Source organism: Seriola lalandi, unplaced genomic scaffold, assembly GCF_002814215.2.
Source record: "Seriola lalandi dorsalis isolate HSWRI2012SDOR001 ecotype SW California unplaced genomic scaffold, Sedor1 jcf7180002054997, whole genome shotgun sequence".
NCBI lineage: Eukaryota > Metazoa > Chordata > Actinopteri > Carangiformes > Carangidae > Seriola > Seriola lalandi.
In genome coordinates, this window is record NW_019525546.1 from 168,539 (window position 1) to 190,541 (window position 22,003).

Below are 22,003 nucleotides of genomic sequence, written 5' to 3' on the forward strand. Positions count from 1 at the left end.
TTTATCTTTCCACCAACCCCCCCCCCCACACACACACACATTAATTCACACCCCTGCGTGTATATAGAAGAAATGGAGAAAGCGAAGGTAAGAGAAAGAAAAGGCGAGGAAAGACAACAGATAGACAGGAAAGAGTATGAATAAAACAATATAGGGTGAGTGAGTGAGTGAGTGAGTGAGTGAGTGAGTGAGTGAGTGAGTGAGTGAAAGGTATATTAGCTTATAAAATGTACTTGAAGCATCACAGATCAATTTTAGATTATTTTTACTGATGCATTAAGTTGCTCTTTAATGTAAGAAGCAGTTGGAACAGTGGGAGTCGGTTGAGTTGGAGCAAATTCTGTTTTACATACAGTTGCCAACAACAAATCATGTTTTATAAGCTCATCATGTTCTGTATTTAAAATCTTAATATGCAAAGTAACAAGAAACTGCAGCTGTAAGATAAACATGGTACAAGTATAAAGAAGCATAAAATAATCTTCTCCTTAACTACCCCTGAATAACATTTTGAGTGTTACTCACACACACACTAGGTGTACCCATGACATGCATTATTTATCATTGTGACTGTCTTGTATGTGTGTGTGTGTGTGTGTGTGTGTGTGTGTGTGTGGTTCTGGATAACATGTAATGGAGGCATGCAGGTCATGTTACCAAAGTGAAATTTCTCTCTGCCTCTCCCTGTGTCTTTCTTTCTGTCTGAGCTTCACCCTAGAGGTTGCCTACACGCTTGTGTTTGTGTGTGTGTGTGTGTGTGTGTGTGTGAGAGAGAGATAGCCAGCCCCCTGAGAATGTGTCTCAGTGAACGTCTGAGGACCATGACCTTGAGGAGATGGATGGGAAGAAAAACAGATAAAGAGAGAGAAACACACAGGGGGGCACTGAAGGTGACAGAGGACAAGACAGATAACTGAAGGAGAGAGGAGGAAGCCATAGGAAGAGAGGGTGGAGGAAAAGAGGAGAGAAATGGAGGATAGAAGGCTACAGTACCTCCCGATAAAGTCAATATGCAGACTCTTAATCAAACAAGTGTGTTGAGTTAAGAGTCTGAATGTGACAATGAAAATGATCACATACTGTGATCACATACTTATCTAAGAATCACAGAATATGTGATAAAAATTAAGTATACCTTAGGAGTCCCGGTAAAATAAAAAAGCAAACAAGAAGATTTACAGATTTCCCAACTACCACATAATAGCAACGTCCTGCAGCAGGACAGATGTGGACATGTGAAAAGACTCTGAAGAGGAGGGATATCACAGTTGGCTAAATGTCACATGTTGCGGTCGCAGGGGGAAAAATAGTTGATCAAAACCTGCAATCGAAGTTGGCGTCTCAGCCGCTGAGGCACCTCTTACATGGTGACCACACAAACCTCAACTGAATGATAGCTGCTCAAAACAGACAAAACATGTTGTTAAAGGAATAATTTAGTGTTTTCAGATTCTGATACCACTCTCATGTCTGTATAGTTAAACATGAAGCTAAAGTTGGCCAGTCAGCGTACTGGAAAGACTGGAAACGATCCTTAGCCTTATTTCCCATACAGTCATGAGAGGGGTATTAATCTTCAAATCTAACGATTTGCAAGAAACTGTCATGGTTTCACTGTTTTAAAACTGGAACCTGTCCTCAAACCACAAGTGGAGCTAAAGCAAAAGGAAACAAAAGCAAAACTGCCCCCAAACACTTTCACTTAACTCTGTGAACAACAGCACGTTACAAAATGAGACTCTAATGTTTTGTGGCTTAGTGACGGCAAGACACAAGGAGAAGAGGAAAAGAGAAGAAAAACGAGGAAATGCACAGAGTGGGGTTATCCTTTGCCAAATGTGTTAATGAGTGGGCCTATTGGTCAGCCACACACACACACACACACACACACACACACACACACACACACACACACACACACACGTCTGGACCTGCAGTGTGCCAGACCGGATGGTACTATAAGTGTGTCTGCCAACTGCTAACAGCTCTCCCAGAGAGGCTCTCACTCAGACACACAAAGATGCACTGTGCACACACACATTCACAAGCCTACCGTGCCGACACATCCAAACATATGCAAGCACACATTTATATACACTTCAACATGAAAAAACAAAAAAAAAACAAAAAAAAAAAAACAACTAGACTAAAGCTTCAAATGCGCACACACCTCAAATTTCTGCCGTAGCTCCTCGTTGCCCTCCTCCCCCTCCGGAGGAACGGGAACATTGAAGTACTCGCCTTCTTCCTGGGAAAGCAGCTTAAACCTGACGAGAGAATATTTCCCGTCAAATCAATTCACAATTAGTTTATACGATTTAAGCGTTTAACTGCCGCCATTAGCTGAGGCTGCTGACAGGTAGTGCAATCCGATTTAAAGTCTCGAAGAATAATCAGCTGATTATTTAGTAATTCACTCTCCTTCATGGTGATCTGACAGAGATGGGCCAAAGCACAGCTGAGATGCTTATCATTTCACACAATCAACAGACAGTAATTTTCCATATTGGCCCTATTATAACCGATGCCACAACCTCATACCTCACAGCAAAACTAACACATTCACTGAAACGACATCGAGCTGAGTTTTAATGCTTTTTTCAGCTGTAATTTTCTCAGAAAACACGGATCCTGTTGTTTGTGACCATTTCTATCGACGGGATTCCTGATTCCTTTTTAGCTTGACATGCTGACATGTTTGGTGGTAAATGGTCATCGCTGTGTAAACGTCATCGCTGTACATGTGGGCAGTACTGTCAAATAGCAGCAACAGGTTGAAATCGCACTATGTTGCTGCTGTTGATGACGTTAAATCATGTGAATACTTTTAGGGCTTTACTTCATCTTTCATTCAGGGAAGAGGAGAGTGGAGAGTTTTCTACAGATGAAATGTACATGTGATCCATTGTTAGTTATTGCCACTTTAAAGATGACTTTCTGTTGAAGCCTTTGCACAGTGGAAACATCTAAAGCAATGAAAGGCAAACAAACTGCAAACAGGTTGCAGTTCTTATTTTGGGGTTCTTGCTAGGATATATAGCCATTTATAGACAATAGAAAAGTGAGATGAAGTCACTAAACTCAACTCTTTCGAAAATAATTTCACATTCCTCCCACAGAGGGCAACGACCTGGAGAAATATGCAAACTTTTAGCCGTAAACCGCAGCTGTTGTGTTCATGTCACATTGGCTGTGTTCCTCCCCCTGGCTCCTGCTGCCAGCAGGTGTGAGGCTTTGGAGTTGCACATAGATGGAGTAGAGGAAAACACACACTTGCACAAGTTCTCTCTGCTCTGAATATCAGGTCTTTAATGGCATCTCTCCACCTCCACCATTCCACCTCAAACGCTGGCATCTCATTAAAATCCCTGACAGGGCAGCATCAGCAAAAAAGACAGGAAGAGAGGAAGATAGAGAGATATAGAGACCGAGCTACGGAGAGAGAGTGGGAGGGAGGGTAGTGGAGAGATAAAGAAGCAGAGATAAAGAGACGGGGCAGAGATGCTTTGGCATGAATGAAAAGAGGAGCTCCAACTAAAGTATTTCTCCAACAGTGCAATAATGAACAAGGTCACCTTCACTCTCCCTCCTCCTCTACCTGTGCTGTTTCTCTGCCTCACGTCTCTCCATCCCCTCCTCCATTCATCCCTCCATCCCTCCTTTAATCTCACCATCCATCCACTCCTTGTTTCTGGAGCTCCGAGATGCCAAAGGACAGTGATCCCATGAAGTCGTTGCGGCTGGTCAGATCCCAGTCCCATATCTCCACCGACAGACGACGGTCCTTATCGTACTCCTTCAGGTGGCTGGGAGAGAAACGGGGACAATCAACAACTGGATGATGGCCATTTTTTTTTACCTCTTCAATATTTAATATTCAACTTTTTGATTTGTTGCATAGGTGCAAAAAAATGCCTTTCAAACCGAGCATCTGCACCCAGATGCCTGAAAATGCAAATCTCTGTCTTCTTCCATGCAAACTGCGATGTGGCTTATTAAGAATGTAATTGGAGCTAACTGCAGGAACCGACCCCAAAAGCAAGGTTTTGTGAATAAGGAGCCAGATGTTTTTATCCGAGTGCCAGCGGTTACACATGCTTGGAAAGATGAGCATAATGTGATGCTCTTAAAACACCGCACTGAGAGAGTGAGAGAGATGAAAGACAAGAAACAGAGATAAAGATGGGGAAAGACTGAAGGAAGGAGAAGAGAGGAAAAGGCAAAGACAGAAAAATAAATTATATAAGAAACCAAACATGGTGTAACGGAGCCTTACAATTTAAAGGTCTCATTCCAGGTGGGGTTGAGGCAGCACTTTATGGTTTTGGTCTTCTGTTTGCTCTCGCTGCGGGGATCTGGAATCAGTTTAAGCTTCACGTAGGGGTCTGAGAGACCGTTCGGGTCCATGGGAACCAGATTCCTACCCTCTTTGACTGGAGGCAGAGGGAGAAGAAAGAAAGGAGGAAGGAGGTAGGGAAAGAGAGGGAGAATCATCAGTAATGACATTTTGTGGACAGAAATGGGAAATGGTCTTGTGTGTGTGATAGTGGAGCTTGATTTTTTTAGAATAACGCAAAAATTTCTAATATTTTACCAGACGACTTGATTTTCTGGTAGCACACCAAATCATGGGTTACTATTTAAAATGACCATTAGGAAAAATAAAAAACACAATGTCATCACAATCATTTATTGATTTACCTAAAATATGTAATTAACTGCAACCTTATTAATTGCTTAAGTAAAATAAAGGCCATCTTCAAAGTAGTGGTAATAATAATAATGTAACAAATTTTTTGCATTCACTGTACAAATTTTAACTGTAATCTGGTTACTGTGAAGATCTGTAACTTTTGAGTTATATTTTCTTAAACTTCCCAGAGAGCACCACCTGCTGTTGGCTTCATGTCTACCGTGCTGTACTTCCAAACTTCATTACTCTGACCCTCTTGGACGACAATATCATAGGAGCTGGTATGGACACTCCTCTGATACGGTCAGCCATTTTCCTTAAAACTGATACAAGGAGGAACATTACTGAGAAAATAATAATTAATCACCACACCTTCGTATTTATAATCCAATCAATTCAAACCCTTTGCACATGTCATGTTGTGTGTAGCGTGCAAGACTGGAGACTACAGGTGGGTTCAAATACATCCTCACCGTACTTGTGCACATGACCTACAGCTGTGCACTGCTCATTATTGTGCAAAGGGATCTCGGGGATTTAATTCAGAACCTACAATGAACTTTTACCCATAGTTAGCGGGTTGGCAGGTGTTCGTGTCAAATCTTCTGTGAACGCGTGTGACCCAAATTTGAAAAGTGCTTCCTGTCAGTAATCTGTTTAGCAGCAAGACTCTCCCCTGAAACCAGCAAATTAAATTAGTCACACAAACACAAACATACACACAGCAGAACCCCTCGAGCTGTACTGGGGGTTAGAGCCTTGGGGTTGCCAGATCTGTCTGTAATGACCATGTAGACAGATGAAGGTTGCCACTTCCAACACTAATCCTTCTTTTGTGGCTGTCTGTTATTGGCCTGTAATTGTATTCCAGACTTCTGTAAAATCCCCTGCGAGTGACTTTTGAGTGTATATGAATAAGTGTGTGTGTGTGGGTGTGTGTGTGTGCAATTATTGTTGCTGGTCAAGTTGTGAGGTCACATCCAATTACTAGAAGCAGGGCTGGTGCTTCTGTGTCTTAGGCATGTCACTAGGGAGAACACACACACACACACACACACACACACACACACACACACACACGAACCTTTACACCCCCCCCCATACACAAACACACAGTACAAAGTAGTTCAGTGAGTTAGCTCTATAATGTTTTTAACGTAGCATTTTTGTGGAAATGAAGAGAGAATGTGGAAGATTTTAGTTTTCAATTTTTTCTTCTTGAATAGTCAGAGAGGGTAACCGTGGAGAACTCCTGCGCAGGAGTTCGATTCATGCTCCTCAGAAGAGAAGTCAACTCACTGCCTCAAGTTGGTGCCTCCTACCTTTAAACACCAACTAAGAGAGGTGACACAACTTATTTATCTCCTCCGACCCAGTCTCCTGCCCAGAGATTATGATGAATCCATCTACATTAGCAGAAACCTAAAAACATGTCTCTTGGTGTCTGAATTTACTGGAATAGTAACTCCAAGATAACATTTGTAGTTTGCTGTCCTTCGCTGCTTTAGGGTTTGCACTACTTTGTTAGAAACAAACCAAGACCTGTTTAAACTAAGCCACGCGGACTGACATGTTACTCATTCATTACACCAATCTGCATGTTTGTGAGCGGAGGTCTCCACACACCCGAGCTATATCCAGTCTCATCAAGTAGTGAGAACTTGTGAGATGGTGTTGTTAAATGAGAATTGAAGGGAAAAACGGCATGTGTTGTTACTTGTTTCAGCCATGGCTGGTGGTTAATAGTTGGCGAATTGCGCTGCTGCCTGCTCTGATGGGTTCTCGCTCTATTTGGGTCTATGTGGTCAACACCCTTTTGGATCCAGTCTCCTCTATTTCTGTTGTGTTTTGGACCTGTCTGTCCATGGGTCCTTTTTCTGCATCAGCTCATTTTAGTTGAAAACTATTTCTTGGAAATTTGAGTCTGGGTTCATGTCTGACCAGAACTCTACTCATCACACTTCATCATTATGGCAACATAGACATGGGACGGGGTGATCAAAATAAAGGTAATTCTGCTCGCTCACAGCAAATTACGCTGCACTTTACTGCGCTTAGATGTATCTTCTGTGGTAGTTAAAGAGTAAATGAAGTAACAGAGGGATTTTAGCTTCAGTTGAGTCTGGAGTTTATTTCACGGATAACAAAGGACTGCTAGAAAAAGAAGAGAAGGGAGGAGACAACATGTTCTGTACAAAAAAAGGTGTGCTGCCATGATTAGGAGACAAATTATGCAGACTAAAAATGTCACACGTAATTGTTACATGATACTGAATCTGGTCCGTCTTGTATTGTCACCGCAGTGCACCGCGAGTTCACCTGAATGTGGAGTGAAACTTTTCAGGCCGTCTCTGCCCACAATAGTTTTGACAACAAACAATTGAGATACGCGGCTCTTAGAGCTGCGTGGAACGTGCAACATCCTTTAAAACCAGGACTGAGAGCAGATCTTCGCAGTGTGAGAACACCTCAAGATGTCAGAGAAATTAGGTCTTCATGCTGTCGAAGCGCTATGCTACGCTAAGATCCAAGAGGTTTACCACAGCACAGACCCAGTGGCCAACGTTAAGCCTTCAGCTGAGCAGGTCAATAAATATTAGATGATGTCTGTTAAAGTGACCATCAAATGCTGTTTGTGGCGAGCTACGAAGAGAGTGGCCAGCCAAATGGTCTCATAGGACAATTACAGTAAATAGGAAAGGGTGTGTGTGTTTTTTTTGTGTGAGTGAGTGAATTGATTTGCTTGTGCACGCACAGATGTGTTACATGCATGTGACTGTGTATGCGTGTGACAGATTCTTACTTGCATACAGTATGTGTTAATTGCAAAGAGCATGTATGGGTGTGTGTATAGATGTGTGTGAGAGTGGGAGAGATATAACGCGTGTACTTGCGTCTACAGGGAGGGTGAATGGAGATAAGAGTGCAGTAACAGCAGAATACTGTATGTGCACAGCAGCGTGGGTGTTGGCAGTGCACCTTTTCCCCATGTGCAGCAGCCTCATTGGAGTCGAAGTAGGAATCTTATGTTCTGTCCAGCCTCTACTTGCATGTGTGCTGCAAAATTAGTAAAGTCTTTTTCAGATGACTCCCCTAGGGGACAGTGAAATGGTACTGACATTCACGGCGAGCAGATGTATGTTCAGTTTGGCTTGTCAAGACAGATGAGAACATGCAAAAAAAAAAAAAAAAAATCGGTGCCAGATAAAGAGTCCAGATCCTCTCCTGTAACATCAACATCTGCTCTGAACCTACAAATGCTACATTTAATTGTATAAAAGGAAAAATGTTGATGTGACGTTGATTTTACGTGTTATCAGTATGTTATCAACCGGTGCCAACACCGCCGAGCTTCATTAAGGTGCGCTGCACAGTCCATCAGGACTGTTACTTCAGGGACTAGCATGGGACTTGTGTATTTGTTTTTGACTCAGCTGCCAACATGATAAACCTAGATGAAAAGTCTTTCTGATGAAATGGATCAAGTTCTCCCTGTGGGTTCACACCAAAGAAAATGAATTTTGATTGATGTTGATCACACTCCTAGCTGAGTGTGATCCCAGTCCGTCCGCCGCCGCCGACATTCTGCATTCGGTTAACACACTGACTTGAAATCACAGGTGCAACATCTGCTGTTCGTTCTTTCAGCACGAAGCAGAGGCCAGGTCTAATTTCGGTTCAGTAGCCTTTCAGTGACTCTGTTGAGGGCTCTTCCTCTTCCTCTTCCTCCCGCATTATGGATATTTTTAGTAAATAAGAGCCTCAATAATCTCTTCAGGTTGGAGGAACAGTGTGAAGCCTGTGTTCTGCTTTTCTAGTCAGGGGTACTGTGATAAACCACACCTAAATACTTAGAATAGAACAGTCTGCAGTGCTGACCTGAATGCCAGTAAGTGTTCAAATTCCCAAGTCTCAAACAGGACACCATGATTCTGAGGGCCTGGGCTGCATTCTCCCTGCTGGAGTGTCCTTGAGCTAGATGCTGATCCTCCATCTCCATTTGCCACTGACCCTGTGCTCTGATCTCCTCATGAAGGGGGGGGGGGGCATCAAAGTGATCAATAAAGTGTCACTTTACACCCATGTCAATTGCTTTGACTAAATCCACAACTAAAGTCCACAGCACCAATGCATCTCTCAGAGTCGCAGCCATTTCCACTGGCTCCTGTTTTGTTAAGCTGTAGAATAATTCCTGGTGGTTCTACAATTCGTTCTCTGTGCTGCATTTTTTTCTACCTCGCTGCAATGAGGGAGAAAGCTGCTGGTGGCTGCACACTGACCCCTGCAGACACCAGTGAGTACTGCGCCACCCGTGCCTCTCACTGACCGTAAACTACAGCCACAAGGAAAATGAGACGGATTTTATCGTGAGTGAGTGTAACACAACAATCTCTGCATTTTCTGCACAAAAATGTATTTCAAATTAGAATGTGTAAGTGTTGAAAATATAATTCCTGCTGGCTGTGACATTACTCTACATGCATACTAAGACTAATAGGCAGATAAAACTAAACTGTAAAAAAAAAATTAAGATGATAGCTTTCCTTGACAGCTCCTACAATTTAGCTTTATTCTTATGTATTCTGTTCTATTTGGTTATTTTTTATATTCTACTGCTGTCCTAGCAGTCTGTGTGCGATAAGTCTGCTTTCTTATCACTTCCCACAGTAAATCCCCACTAATGATCAGTCTACGAGCGTGGGAACCAGGAAGAGAGAGGAGAGAGTGGGAGAGCGAGACAGAAAAAAGGTGGATGAATCCCAACGACCGTGCAGAGAAAATGATTTACTATGCAGACATGTAATGTACATACAGTCTCTTTTTAAGATATTCATTAGGTTTCCACTGTTTTTATTATTATTATTATTATTATTATTACTATTTCAGCAATATTTAGTGGAGATACTGATGATCAGATCCTGTAAAATTGACAATTTACAACCCCAGAGGAATTAAATATTTAAGTCTTTTAACAGCAGAAATGAAAATCTTTTTTTTCGAGACTGATCCATCAAAAGGTGTGAATTCAATTATATTAAGTTACAAATTAAATTTCAGCAAAATAAATTTGCTCCTTGGAAACTCCTCATACAAGTTTGTAAGCTTTATGACACGTACGAATGCCACCGGTCCGACCTTTTCCTGCCACCTATCAGAGTCCAGGTGTTGATGGTAGCACGCTAAGCAAAGTAACCGTTCGCCCCAGTATAGTATATATGAGTGGAAGAGAAAGAGGAGCTTGGACAGGATCGACATTCTTGGCCTTTGACTCATCTACTACTTTAAAGTGAATCGTGGCGCAGCTGAAGCGGAAGCGGATGTATGTAGGGCAGAGACTGGGAAATCCATATTGTATGTAGTCAGACTTGGGATATGACATTAACTGTGCATGATAACAGCAGATCTCAAGCCTTTGAAGTTTGTGCTACATGATGCAGGTTATTCTACAAAAGCCAAAGGTACTTCTGTGAATTCAGATCATTCAGCACCGGAGCACAACATTTTGACATGACACTGAAGTTTAATTTCTGCCAAACGTTTTTAGTGTGTTTTCAGATTGAATATTACAGTATCGGTAATTGAGTTGAAAGGTACCAAGAAGTTATTAAGTTAATGTAAATATCTGCTGCCACCTGGAGGTGAAACAAAGCACTGCAGGAGTACAACAGGGAGGCCACGTTCTCCATTCATTGGTGAATTACAACATTAGGCAGGTGAAGAAACTCCAGTAAAATTGTGAGGCCAGATTCAGTGTATCTCCTTTGACATGGGTCTTTGCCAAGTGAGACATTTCTGTCAGAAAACATTAATTTCATTGAAAAAAAACAAAAAACCTACTAATCATTTTTTCATATTATGATGCAAAAGAAATTGCTAAATGCCTTAATTAAAAAGTATAAAACAGTATTAAACAGACTATATACAACCGCAGTATTTGCAATACACCTGAAATCAATGCAGAAAGTCCAAAGCTAAAACGTTCACTCACCCGATCTAACTATATCATCGGATGTCCACCACCATTGGCTGAAAGAAACTAGTTTAATCCTATTTTTGGGGATTATTGAATGACGTTCCCGGGAAATGCAGGAATTTTTAAGGATTTTAAATGTCATCACTTTTTTCAACAAAGTAATAAAGGGGTCTGAAACCACATTCCTGTTACCTTGACTGTACTTCAGCTTATAGCTTTGGTACATACGGTGATATCAACATGATGGCAGCTGAATACAATCATTGTGATTTGTTGTTTGGCGTGAGGCTGAAGTCGAGCTAAGAAATAATAGCTGCAAATATAAAACAGTTCATCGCAGTTTATGTGAGGAATTTGTTTGCAGTATGTCATGCAGTTAGCAGATAAAAACTATCTGTCATTTGAACAGAAGATGACAAACCCTGAGCTGCAATCCTGCTTTGTAAAAAAACAAAAAAAACTGCCCAGCGGTACTGCTGTAAGTGAGGACAGTCACACAGTGATTGGCGTGTTAGTGTCAATGACACTAGTGTCTGTTTGTTTTGCTCAGTGATACCTCTTCTCAGTCATCAACCCAACAGCAAAATATACATGCTTCAGTGGGTGAATGTGTGTGACACACTGTGTAAATAAATCTGACTCCTCTTTTTCTCCTGCTCGTTGAAGTAACAGCTCATTCGGTCTTGAGAAAACCATGGACGTAATCTCATTTAGATGAAAAATACACCTTACACTTCATATGTAGAAATGAACTATGAAAAACACTGCTGCAAAAGATCAGACGGAAAAGGCCAATAAGGTCCCTGCAGTCTGTATCTATTTTATATTGCTACGAGCTACAAGAAGGCGGCGGCGGCTGTGGGTTGTATTGTGGGTGGAGCATCAGAGCATACATACCTTACATAAACTCGGACCTTCACTTAGTTAAATCGGTTTACAGCTTTGACGAGACATCATTTTAAAGCAAACATCATTAGATTTGCAACATAAATTGGAAACAATCAAGCCCCAAAACAGCATACTGTGTTGACTTACCATCACCTAAACGTAGCTTCTATCAATACATTCTGGTGATTTTTAAAATTTGATTTCTTAGTCTCACCTCATACAGTATTCAAGCTCTGTTGCACCATTGCTTCACCTCTGCACGTCTACCAGCAGAGGGCAGCAGATGACTGGTATTCTACAGTAATGTCTGACAAATTTGTATATGCATGTGATGACCAAATAAGTGCGTGAGTGTCTGAGATAAACTTACTGGTAACAGTGAGTACATTAGTCTTGACCTCAGCGGTGATCTGCAGGCGACCTCTCCTCTCAGTGTGGTCTGTCCCACACAGGCTCGGCACGTTGGCCACACAGCGCTTATGGATGTTCATCATACAATCTGGAAAACACACACACACACACACACACACACAATTTCTTTACATGGATATGTGCATAAGCAGAGACAGTGCACTATGTTATATTACTTTGGAAAATGTTAAATTACGTCAACATAAGGTCTAAATAACTTTGCATGGATATATACCATATATACTATTTTGAGGATGATTGCCTTGTCAGTGCAGTTGTAATACTGTTATGACTAAAAAAGGCCAAGGAGAAACTGTACTGAGCGAAGATGTAACCTTACTCATATAACGACGGCGGCCGTATCGGTGTCAGTGTATGTGCTGCAACTGTGAATACTGATATAAGGGTAAGACTATAAAATGATGCAGTATGTGTGCGCTAATGGCAACATGATCAATCCAAAAGACAACATACGGTCACATCTCATGCCCTGGTGTATGAGGCCGTAGAGCAGAGAGCCACAGTGGTCACAGAAGGTCGGGCTGGAGTAGGTGTGGATCTTAAACTTATGCTTTGCCCTCGGATCCTGGAGAGAGAGAGAGAGAGAGAGAGAGCGAGTGACAGTGAGTTATAAATGGCAGTTTCCCACCTCTACTACCAACTATTCACTATCCCAACTATCCTGTAGGACAATGTAGCATTTATAATTCAGCCCTACTGAAGGCATTAATTTATGTGTATACTACTGAGCATGTTGCATGCCGTGAGTGTGGCTATCTGTACTGTAGTCTGACAGAGAGGTTTCATCAGCATCTCTTTGTTCATATTAATTCAGAAAGACCACAAAGGCAGCTCCATGCGTGACCTGTGTGTGTGTGTGTCTGTGTCTATGTCTATATCTGTGTCTGTGTCTGTCTGTGTCTGTCTGTGGGTGCACATGCAATAGCTAAAGAAACTCTGTATGGAGTCAGCCTTCCATGAAGTTTGTTAAAGCCCCATTGAATCGAAACAAGAACCGAGGTGCAGCAGGTAGGCGAGAGTTCACATCAGTTCACACACACACACACACACGCACACACGGGTCAGGGTCAAGGTCAGACCTCTTTTTCATCTTTCTGACTCTAAAACCCAAAAAGCATTTGTTCCTCAATAACAAACAGACAGATTAAAATCTAAAATAAATCTCAGTATTTTATTCATTTGGTAACTTTTTTTTCCATTTACATATTATGTGCTTTGGACTGAGAAAAGAAAACTCAAGTACCAATTCCTCTTTCATAAACATTCGTATCCAAGGCGTAACTAGGGCAGAAACACAAGCTATTTCTGTCTCATGTGTGAGTGTGTTTCGTGTTCATATGTGTGTGTGTGTGTGTGTGTGTGTGTGTGTGTGTGTGTGTGTGTGTGTGTGTGTGTGAGAGAGAGACACCTGCGATCACGGCTCAGTGGGCATTCACACCTGGCTTAGAAACACACACACATACACACACATATTATTTCTAGACATATAACTGATGGCGACTGAGAGACTGCTCATTCTCTCTCTCTCTCACACACACACACACACACACACACACACACACACACACACACACACACACACACACACACCCTGCAACATGAACCCACGGGCAGTGAGAACATCCAATACACCACTTGAGAGGGATCCAGGTTGTGTGGTGAAGCGGGGACACTTCAATGTAGGAGTTAGTGTTTCTGCCAAGGGGATCGATCACAGTTACCAAACATGCAACTATTTACTGTTAATACGAATTTCTAAAGGATCGCCTCACATCGAAGATGCTTTGATGGCATCAAATACACAAGTGCTTACTGCCAAAGGGAACATTTTGCAGATAAACCGATTCAGTCAAGTATGTGTAAACAGTAAACGTTGACATGTGTGTGTTCATGTTGTTCCAGCTCATGAGCCAGAAAAATGAGCTGATTGATTTCTTCCTCTCCTCCACACCTGTCCTGGAAAATAATGTTTAATTTAGGCTGCCACTGCCTGAATTATACCCAGCTTCCCCAAGGTGTCTTCAGAAGTGTGTGTGTGTGCTTGTTAAGTCTGAATGATTGTGCGGGCGCCTGCGATTGCTTGTGCGTAGGCGTGTGGGTTTCTTTGCACAACTGTGTATGTGTTTGCATTTGCCCGTGTGCATCTGTGTGTGTTTGTTTCCCTGCTGGTTCTCTTCTTTTTCAAGGACAAGACCACCTCCTGCTTGTTTTTTTGTTTCTCTGAAAAATAAGGGAACATTGTGCCGCTGAGGCTCCAGCGATGAGCAACAGCAGACAAGGAGCAATATGAGGGCTGATGAAAGAGTGTGCCAGCTTCTTTATAAACACTAATGATTAAATACATCCGCCTTGAAAACTCAAAGATCAGAAACAAAACAAGCTGGAAAAAAAGGGGGAACAGTTAAAAGGGACAAAAAAACCACCAGCAGCCTCCTCCTCTTTCATAAATCAGAACGTGATCTTTTTTGATGGCTGAAGAAAGAGAGAAAGTCAAAAACATGGTGCGATGCCAACACATCTGTCAATCAGTTTTAACATACTGCGCAAGTGTTTCAAACATGCCTGAAGTAAAAGTCATATGAAAAAGCAGATTTCGAGTGCCCTTCTCATCCCTTTAATCATCACTGTTAAAGAGTCTTCATCTTATAAATAATTTCTGTCAATAACTACGTCCTAAAAAAACTTTAATTTATTTTAAAAAGCCAAAAATCTACAGGTAGCTAAATGCTAACATATTAGCTAAGAGAGCAAATATGCTTATGTTTGGCAGCTATCATGTGTAGCATTTTTACCATCTTAGTTAAGCAAGTCAGCACGCTAACCTTTGCTAATTAGCACTGAACACAAAGTACAGCTGAGGCTGATTGTTTAGCGAGTATTTGGTCAGAAACTAAAGTATGAACCAATTAAACTTTTGACCTGATGACGACGACTCTAGATTAAAAAATAAAGGTTACACAGTTCATCCTGAGGGGGACATGAATGTTTGTACCAAATTTTCTTGGCAATCCATCCCATCTGGACTAAAGACGGTGACACTGCCATGATGCTAGCATGGCTAAAAACTTTTTGTTACACTGAATTAGACAGATAAAAGTTTTAACTATCAATAAGAAAATCAGCTTTGAAGCCAGGGCATTGACTATGAATCACGTAGCTGTCACGGGATGATAAATAAAGATATAGACTTAAAGGGACACACGACTCCATCTAACTCTACCGTAAAATGTATGATTTTGCAGTAGAGCTGCATAACTGATGCTCCTGAAAGGTGCCACATACTGTAAACCAACTTTTCTTATTTAGAAACAGTGGTAGTCTAAAGTGGTGGGTTTTTTTTTTTTTTTTTACACCATGATTTTCTTTAACTACCAGTATGTTGTCAACTTTTCAAACTGTTTCAGCCTCTTGTTCCACTTAATTTCGCTCACCGAGACTCCACTCATGGAGAGTAGATGGCATGGTGTGGTGCACCTGGACAAATAAGTGTATTGCGTGACATATGTTGTGTTAGCGGGTGTCTAAACCGAAAGACCACATTACAGCAACACAAGTTGCCACAACATACTGTTTTGACTGTTTTCTTGTCATGGTGCTTTGTCTCACTCTCTGCTTTTCTTTTGTTTTGATTTACCACTCTGCTGTTCTTTATTTTCCCTGCCAACATCATCAGTCGACTCCCCACATACAAAGACACACACAGCTTGTCATGTCAATCATGATGCTGCGTGACAGGCAGACAGACAGGCAGGGTCTTGACTCACACTCACTGACACAAAAAAAAATACAAATATTTTTTTTCCTCATATATGGATTTTGTCCTCAGTCCACTCACTCTTCTAGAGTTAGTGCTCACCGACTCCCTCACCTTTCTACAGTGACAACCGTCGAATAGTATCCTACACCGTTCTTCTACCATACAGAGTAAAGTCATCACAAAACTGCCTTAAACCACCAGACAGTTGGGTTATTTGCATTTTCCTTCTAACTTCATCATTATGACATTATCACATCTTTTTCCACCGTGCCTCTATATATATTAAGTGCAGTCTGTGCACTTCGTGTTTTTTAGCCTGAATTATTTGCAGAACAAAACAAAAAAAAAAAGAAGTAAAATGCTGTGCATGTGGTTAATTTCAGTTATCTGTACGCAACACTCAGGAACCAAGTTAAAAATCCAAACAGCACAAATCTGAAGCGTAAAAATCAAGTAGTAGCCTATAGTAGCCACATAGACAGACAGTAGCTGTATTTGTCTTCCTTTTCAACAATTACCAGGATTAAAGATGTAAAGCCTTAAAACACAGCACCTATATTCTGGTAAATAACTCTTTCACTGATTTAACCTTTCACAACTACAGATTTAAGTGTTCCACTATATATTTACTTTATTATTAGATTATTTATTGTGCTGATACGAGCCACACACTTGATACGAGCAGTACCTTTATTGAAAAGCACATCAGCAGACTGAATGGATGCTATAGTCACATTCCTCCTGGTAAAGTTAGTCATTTCCTTTTCCTTTCCAGACATTCTTTTCAAATTATATTTAAAAGTCTTTCCACCCACTCTGATTCAATAACAGACTGCACACTTTTCGACGAAAGAGAACAAAGATGAATATAATGCAACAGCGGCTGCAGTAGCTGCTTCTTCTGTCCTCATCAATGAAAGAAATGCAGTGCCATTGTGTTTATCCCCCTCAGGCTTGCAATTCTTCCTCTGGGAATGTTTAAGTGTTTATGTGTGAGAGACTATTTAAGGGATTTCTTGTTGAGTGAAGGAGATATGCAAATCAAACATTTTTGGATAGAGGAGTAATGGCATCACAAGAGCAGTGAAGAATGAAGGAGTGATAAACATAGAGGGGAGAACAGAGTGAAGAGAGGGATGAGGGTGAGTACTTTATCTCCACTGGTGGATATAATTCCTCTCCTTCTTTCCTTCCTCCATATGTTAATCGCAAAGTCTCCCTCACTCCGTCAGCCCTCCTCCTCTCAAAGGTTACCTTGTGGTTTTGATGCAGTTTTTTTTTTTTAACCATCTGGTCACACATACTGTTAAATATATCATTATATCAGGATATATGACTTTTGCTCATATTTATGTTCTGTGTGAAATCACATTTTTAGTTGTTGCAGCATGCAAAGGGATCTCCACGTACGTAAACAGCTGTGGAGTGACGCACCTGTAGCTCAGACATTACGCCTCCGTTTATGATAGAAGCTTGAAAACTGCTGTGCAGCTCCATTTGTTAGCAGCAAACAAGGCTTTTATCTGCATTTTCTGACAAGATCATTTAGGGTTTTAAAAAATTCACAAATTCGTGGTTTTGAAAATGGGAAAATACAACCAGCGGTGATACAAGTGTGAGTGATTTGACTTCACTTGATTGAAAAATCATTTCTTATGCAATTTGATAAGAAAACAAGACTAGGTCAAAACCTATGGCTGGACCGCGATGGTCAATGTGCGAAATTGAGAACATAGTCGTGGAACAGCTGTAAACAGCATCGCATCGTATTTGCATTCTGCTTAGTGTCATCCGGTTTCAGCCCTTTATCTGTTTGCTTCTCTCCTCCACTCTGCGCTCATATACACAGTATTTTAATACAGCCCAATTCCCAAGAAAGCTGTTCTCATTTACATGTTTTTCTGTTTCTGTTATCAGACAATGAAAAAAAGTTTGAAATGCTGCTGCACTGCTAAAATCCTGATTTCATGAGCAACAACATTATCTGTGAAAGTCACCAAACACATATATTAAAGACAAACTCTGTGCTGTGATTTTGACTGTATGTACTTGTACAAACAACGAGAGAATATCTTTCTTATTTTGTCTCTGTCTGGGTAAGCAACTTCTGCTCCAGCTCTCTGCCACTCACTGAGCAGAGTAGACACGAGAGAGAACATTCCTCTCTTCTAAGTAACCAAGGTTTGTCCCAAAAAGTTGCCAGATTTTTTGCTGCGCTTTTTTAAGTCTCTAAATCTAGCAGCAAATGAGCTACGTTGGCAACACAGCAGGCTGTAAACACCTTAATACACCCTCTAATAGAAACTGTTTGTGCCAATTAATTTTGAAACAGCAGCGGCCAATGGGGAAACTTGTGGGTTTGAACCTGACTGTTCTCCATGTGTCTGTGCTTCAGTTTCCTCTTACAGTGCAAATACATGCAGGTTAGCTGAACTGAACAATAACATTTGTCCAAAACTGTGGATGTGAGTCTGTTTTTGTGTGTTAGCCTTGTGTTACACTGTCCAGAGAGCAAGCCCCCCCCCCCCCCCGAGGTAGACTAACTGGGAGAGAATACAATACGAAGTGTTCATCCGTTATTTACTCCATATATGAACTGTCACTGACATGGTGAGGCAGAGGAATTAGAAAAGGCCGGGCAGGAGGGATGTTGAAGCAGACTGATGGTAAACAGTAGCAAGCTGTGACTTTTCCTGGGGAAAGAAGATGATCCACTGCACACAACATGACAGTATGGAGAGAGAGAGAGAGCGAGTGAGCGAGAGACAATAGCAAACAGGACATTATACATCAACTGCAGTGGGAAACTGTCATCTTACCCACTGTTTAAGTGAGGGTTGTCCATGAACTGATACTTTGCCATCATATTCATATCACTAGCTCTGGTCTTTATGAGCAAAATGAACTATATTATGCTCCATTGTAACTCGTCATTATGTGTTCTAGCGGTTGTAGAGTCGTATGATCACAGTTTGACTGTTTTCCATTCTCCTCAATGGAGGCGGAGTGGTGTTAAGAATTTGCTGAATTTGTTATTTATTGGATATAATGCTTCTGAAGCCATAGGCTCCCTATGATGTCAGACTTCAGACTCAAGTTAAAGTAAGGGTTTGCTGTGTGGCTTTTTTTGTGTCATGTTTTTGTTAATCGGCTGTTGGACAAATGTCACTGTTTAGTTTGATCACTGTTCTGTAATTACGTATCATACTTGAGGCCTTCAAAATTCTAATAAAATGCATCGTGATGCAGAAATTTCCCAGGCAAATGAATAATCCATTATAAATCTTGATTGCTATTACTCACATCAATTTATTTACTTCCAGCGAGAGACTTCAAGAGTCATGTAAATAAAAAATAACACGGAACACATTTATAACAATTAAGTTGTAGAAATCTGATAGTGTTAGAAGAAAATCTGCACCTATTGAAGTCGCTCGCTTTCATGACTAATTCGGATCAATAATATATATATATCAAAAAAAAGATAATTCACTTCACTTTGTCACAAAATTACTTTTCTATAAACTTCTCTGGAGAACTGATTAAATCCCTTGAAATTTCTCTAAAAAAAATGATAAAAATCTTACGACATTCCAAGAATTGAATGGCTGGTGATATATAAATAAATCCTTAACTATCAATCTAGATATCTTCCTTTTTTTTAGCATTATTTGTTAAACTAGTTTGGAGCAGTGCTATCCTTGTACATACACAGAAACACATTGGTACACACACACACACACACACACACACACACACACACACACACACACACACACACTGGATTCTATACCATTAGTGGGCTGTGGGCCTGAAATGTAGGTTTCATTAGAGGATCTCATCCCTCGACCTCTCCCACAGGGAAACCATTCTATTAACCCAGATCTATAATTGACTTCTCCTTTTAAACATACATAGCTGACGGAGAGAGGAGGAGAGAGGGACTGGCAGGAGGTAAAAATGGGAGTGGTGGGCTGATTGATATAGACAGTGAGACAGTGTTACAAATTATACTGAACAGATCTTTCTGCACACTGCTTCTCCCTCTGCAGCTTCATCTGTCTGTTGTCTTTCACAAACATCTCTTGCTTTGCTGTTTCTCGATGGATCTGACCCATAAAGAACTCACTAACATTAACAGCTTCAAGGACTCTGGGAAGAAGTCATTTTATTCTCAGATGGATTACACAGGTCTGCAACTACTGACTACTTTTCTTTTAATATACTAATCTTTTTGTTATTGTCTAAATTAATCGATTAATTATTTTGGTTAATAAAGTGTCAAAAAATAATAAAAACTGCCAATCACAAATTCCTAGGGCCCAATATCCTGTTTACTATCATTAAAGGCAAATAAAAGCAGCCAACGTTCACACTTGAGAGGAAGAATCTTTGGCTTTTTTGGCTCAAAAAAAGATTTCTTAAAATTGTTGCCAAACTTTAGTAAAATGAATTAAATAATTAATTGATTTTTGTTGATCATTGCAGCTCTACACTGACACCATTGGCTCCAAGAATGTTTTGAATCCGTAAATATTTGGCTACTATATTAGCAGAGCAGTACTCTTGAATTTGGAAAAGGATGACAACAAATGATGACACTTTGGTGAATTGAAAATGTTCTGCAAAGTGAGAATCAGCCTCAGTCAGTGACAATTATATTACTGTTTTTTTTCTCTTAGAAACACACATATCTTTTCTTTTTTAGGAACCTAGCAAAGCTAAAACTTACACGGTATGACTTCGCCATTTGACAGACAAAACTGTCAATCAGACCTTAATATGTTGCATGATGAAGCTGAAAAAAGCTGAAGCCGTTAGAGCTGATGACTGCTGACAATCCGCTGCTCTCAGTGTTTCAAGTTCAAAGAGCCACTTCTGTGCAGGTGTGCGTGGGTGAAAACAATGTGTCGAGCTGTACCTATCTGACAGCGTTATTAGAAAGTCTTCATCCAGGTGGTTCCATAATGTTCCAAAGTCTGAACACCTTAATGATCAAGAAGTGCAATTTCTCCTAGATTTGGTGATCTTGCAATGAGGCAAATGTCAGTGATATCCCCTGACTTGTGTGGAGAATTTGACATAATTTTTTAAATATTTATAAGAATTATTTGTCTTGAATATGTATATATTACAAAAGTACATGGTATTCATGGACTTACACGACCAGCATGTTAAAAATCAGTGCTTTGTGAACCGCCTCGCCTTCTTCCTTCCTTCTATAATCATAAGATGGCTACCTGTCTTCCTGTCTCCTGTATCTAAATGAGAAGCTAGTTTGGAGCAGAGCTACCCTGCATTCCCACTGTGCAGGAACCGGGGTCGTAAGGCCATGAACTCATTAAGGAAATGACATGGTGGGGGTTGTGAGGCCCCGTAATTAAGAGCAGGGGCCCCCTGGGTGGAGTGGCATTTAAATAGAGGATGTACAGAACAGAGTTAGATATGGAGGGAGGGATGGTGGAGAGAGAGAAACAGTGGAAGAGACATTCCTGGGAGGGGAGAGTTAAATGTATGCCAAATATAGAAATATAGACAAGTGTCAGAAAAAGAGGAGGGGGGGGGGATTCAGAGGAAATAGAATGACATTTGAAGTGACTAATGAAGAAGCAGGTTGGTACGTTTCAAAAAGTCAAGTAGAAGGTCTCTGAAGACGTTTTACATTAGGGGAAGGAATAAATCAAACCTTGATTAAAAAAAAAACAAGCAACAAAACAGGGTTAAATCAGCCTATTTCTGACTGAGCGTTAAGTTCTGAAACTACCAGTGGACTGCAAAGTAAAAGGAAAGAAATCTGTCTGGGGTCTTGAAAACAAATGAAGTTGTAAAGCATGACAAGGACATCTTAATTCTGCTTTGATGACTTCTATTGTACTAACAGCATTTAAAGGCACCACATGGAGTCTTCCAGCACTCTTAGCGCCATGGCGTGACATTTTTATGAGGTTTTTATCGGCCCCTGTGATGTTTGTACCGTGAGCATGTGGGCCATGCGATAAATACTCCTGCTGCTGGTTTCATGCTATTCCCTTGATTGACATATGGTGGTGATGACAAAGTGTAGCGATATGTCAACAAACGCAAAGGAAGAAGATGACCAGCAAACATGAACATTAACAATACAGGATTTCAATTCTTAATGAGGAAGGAAATGCATTCAACAAGTCTGTTAGGCCTCAATGACACTCGCAATATTTGGGGAACACTGACTGCTGTCGTTGCTGTCTGCACGAAACCTTTTCAAAAGTGAAAGGTGTCA

The 22,003-nt window shown here is 40.9% G+C and overlaps 1 protein-coding gene across 2 annotated transcripts in view; it reads right to left on the reverse strand.

The window, feature by feature from the left end:
* Positions 1-22,003, reverse strand: part of prkcbb (protein kinase C, beta b) — a 93,896-nt gene that overhangs the window by 41,278 nt on the left and 30,615 nt on the right. For both annotated transcript variants that reach the window (XM_087171400.1, XM_023397130.2), the window contains exons 4-8: positions 12,441-12,552; positions 11,926-12,054; positions 4,277-4,433; positions 3,672-3,806; positions 2,171-2,267 (exon numbers count right to left, since the gene is read on the reverse strand). In XM_087171400.1, coding sequence (XP_087027526.1) covers positions 2,171-2,267; positions 3,672-3,806; positions 4,277-4,433; positions 11,926-12,054; positions 12,441-12,552 — 630 coding nt within the window. The remainder of the gene's footprint in view (positions 1-2,170; positions 2,268-3,671; positions 3,807-4,276; positions 4,434-11,925; positions 12,055-12,440; positions 12,553-22,003) is intronic.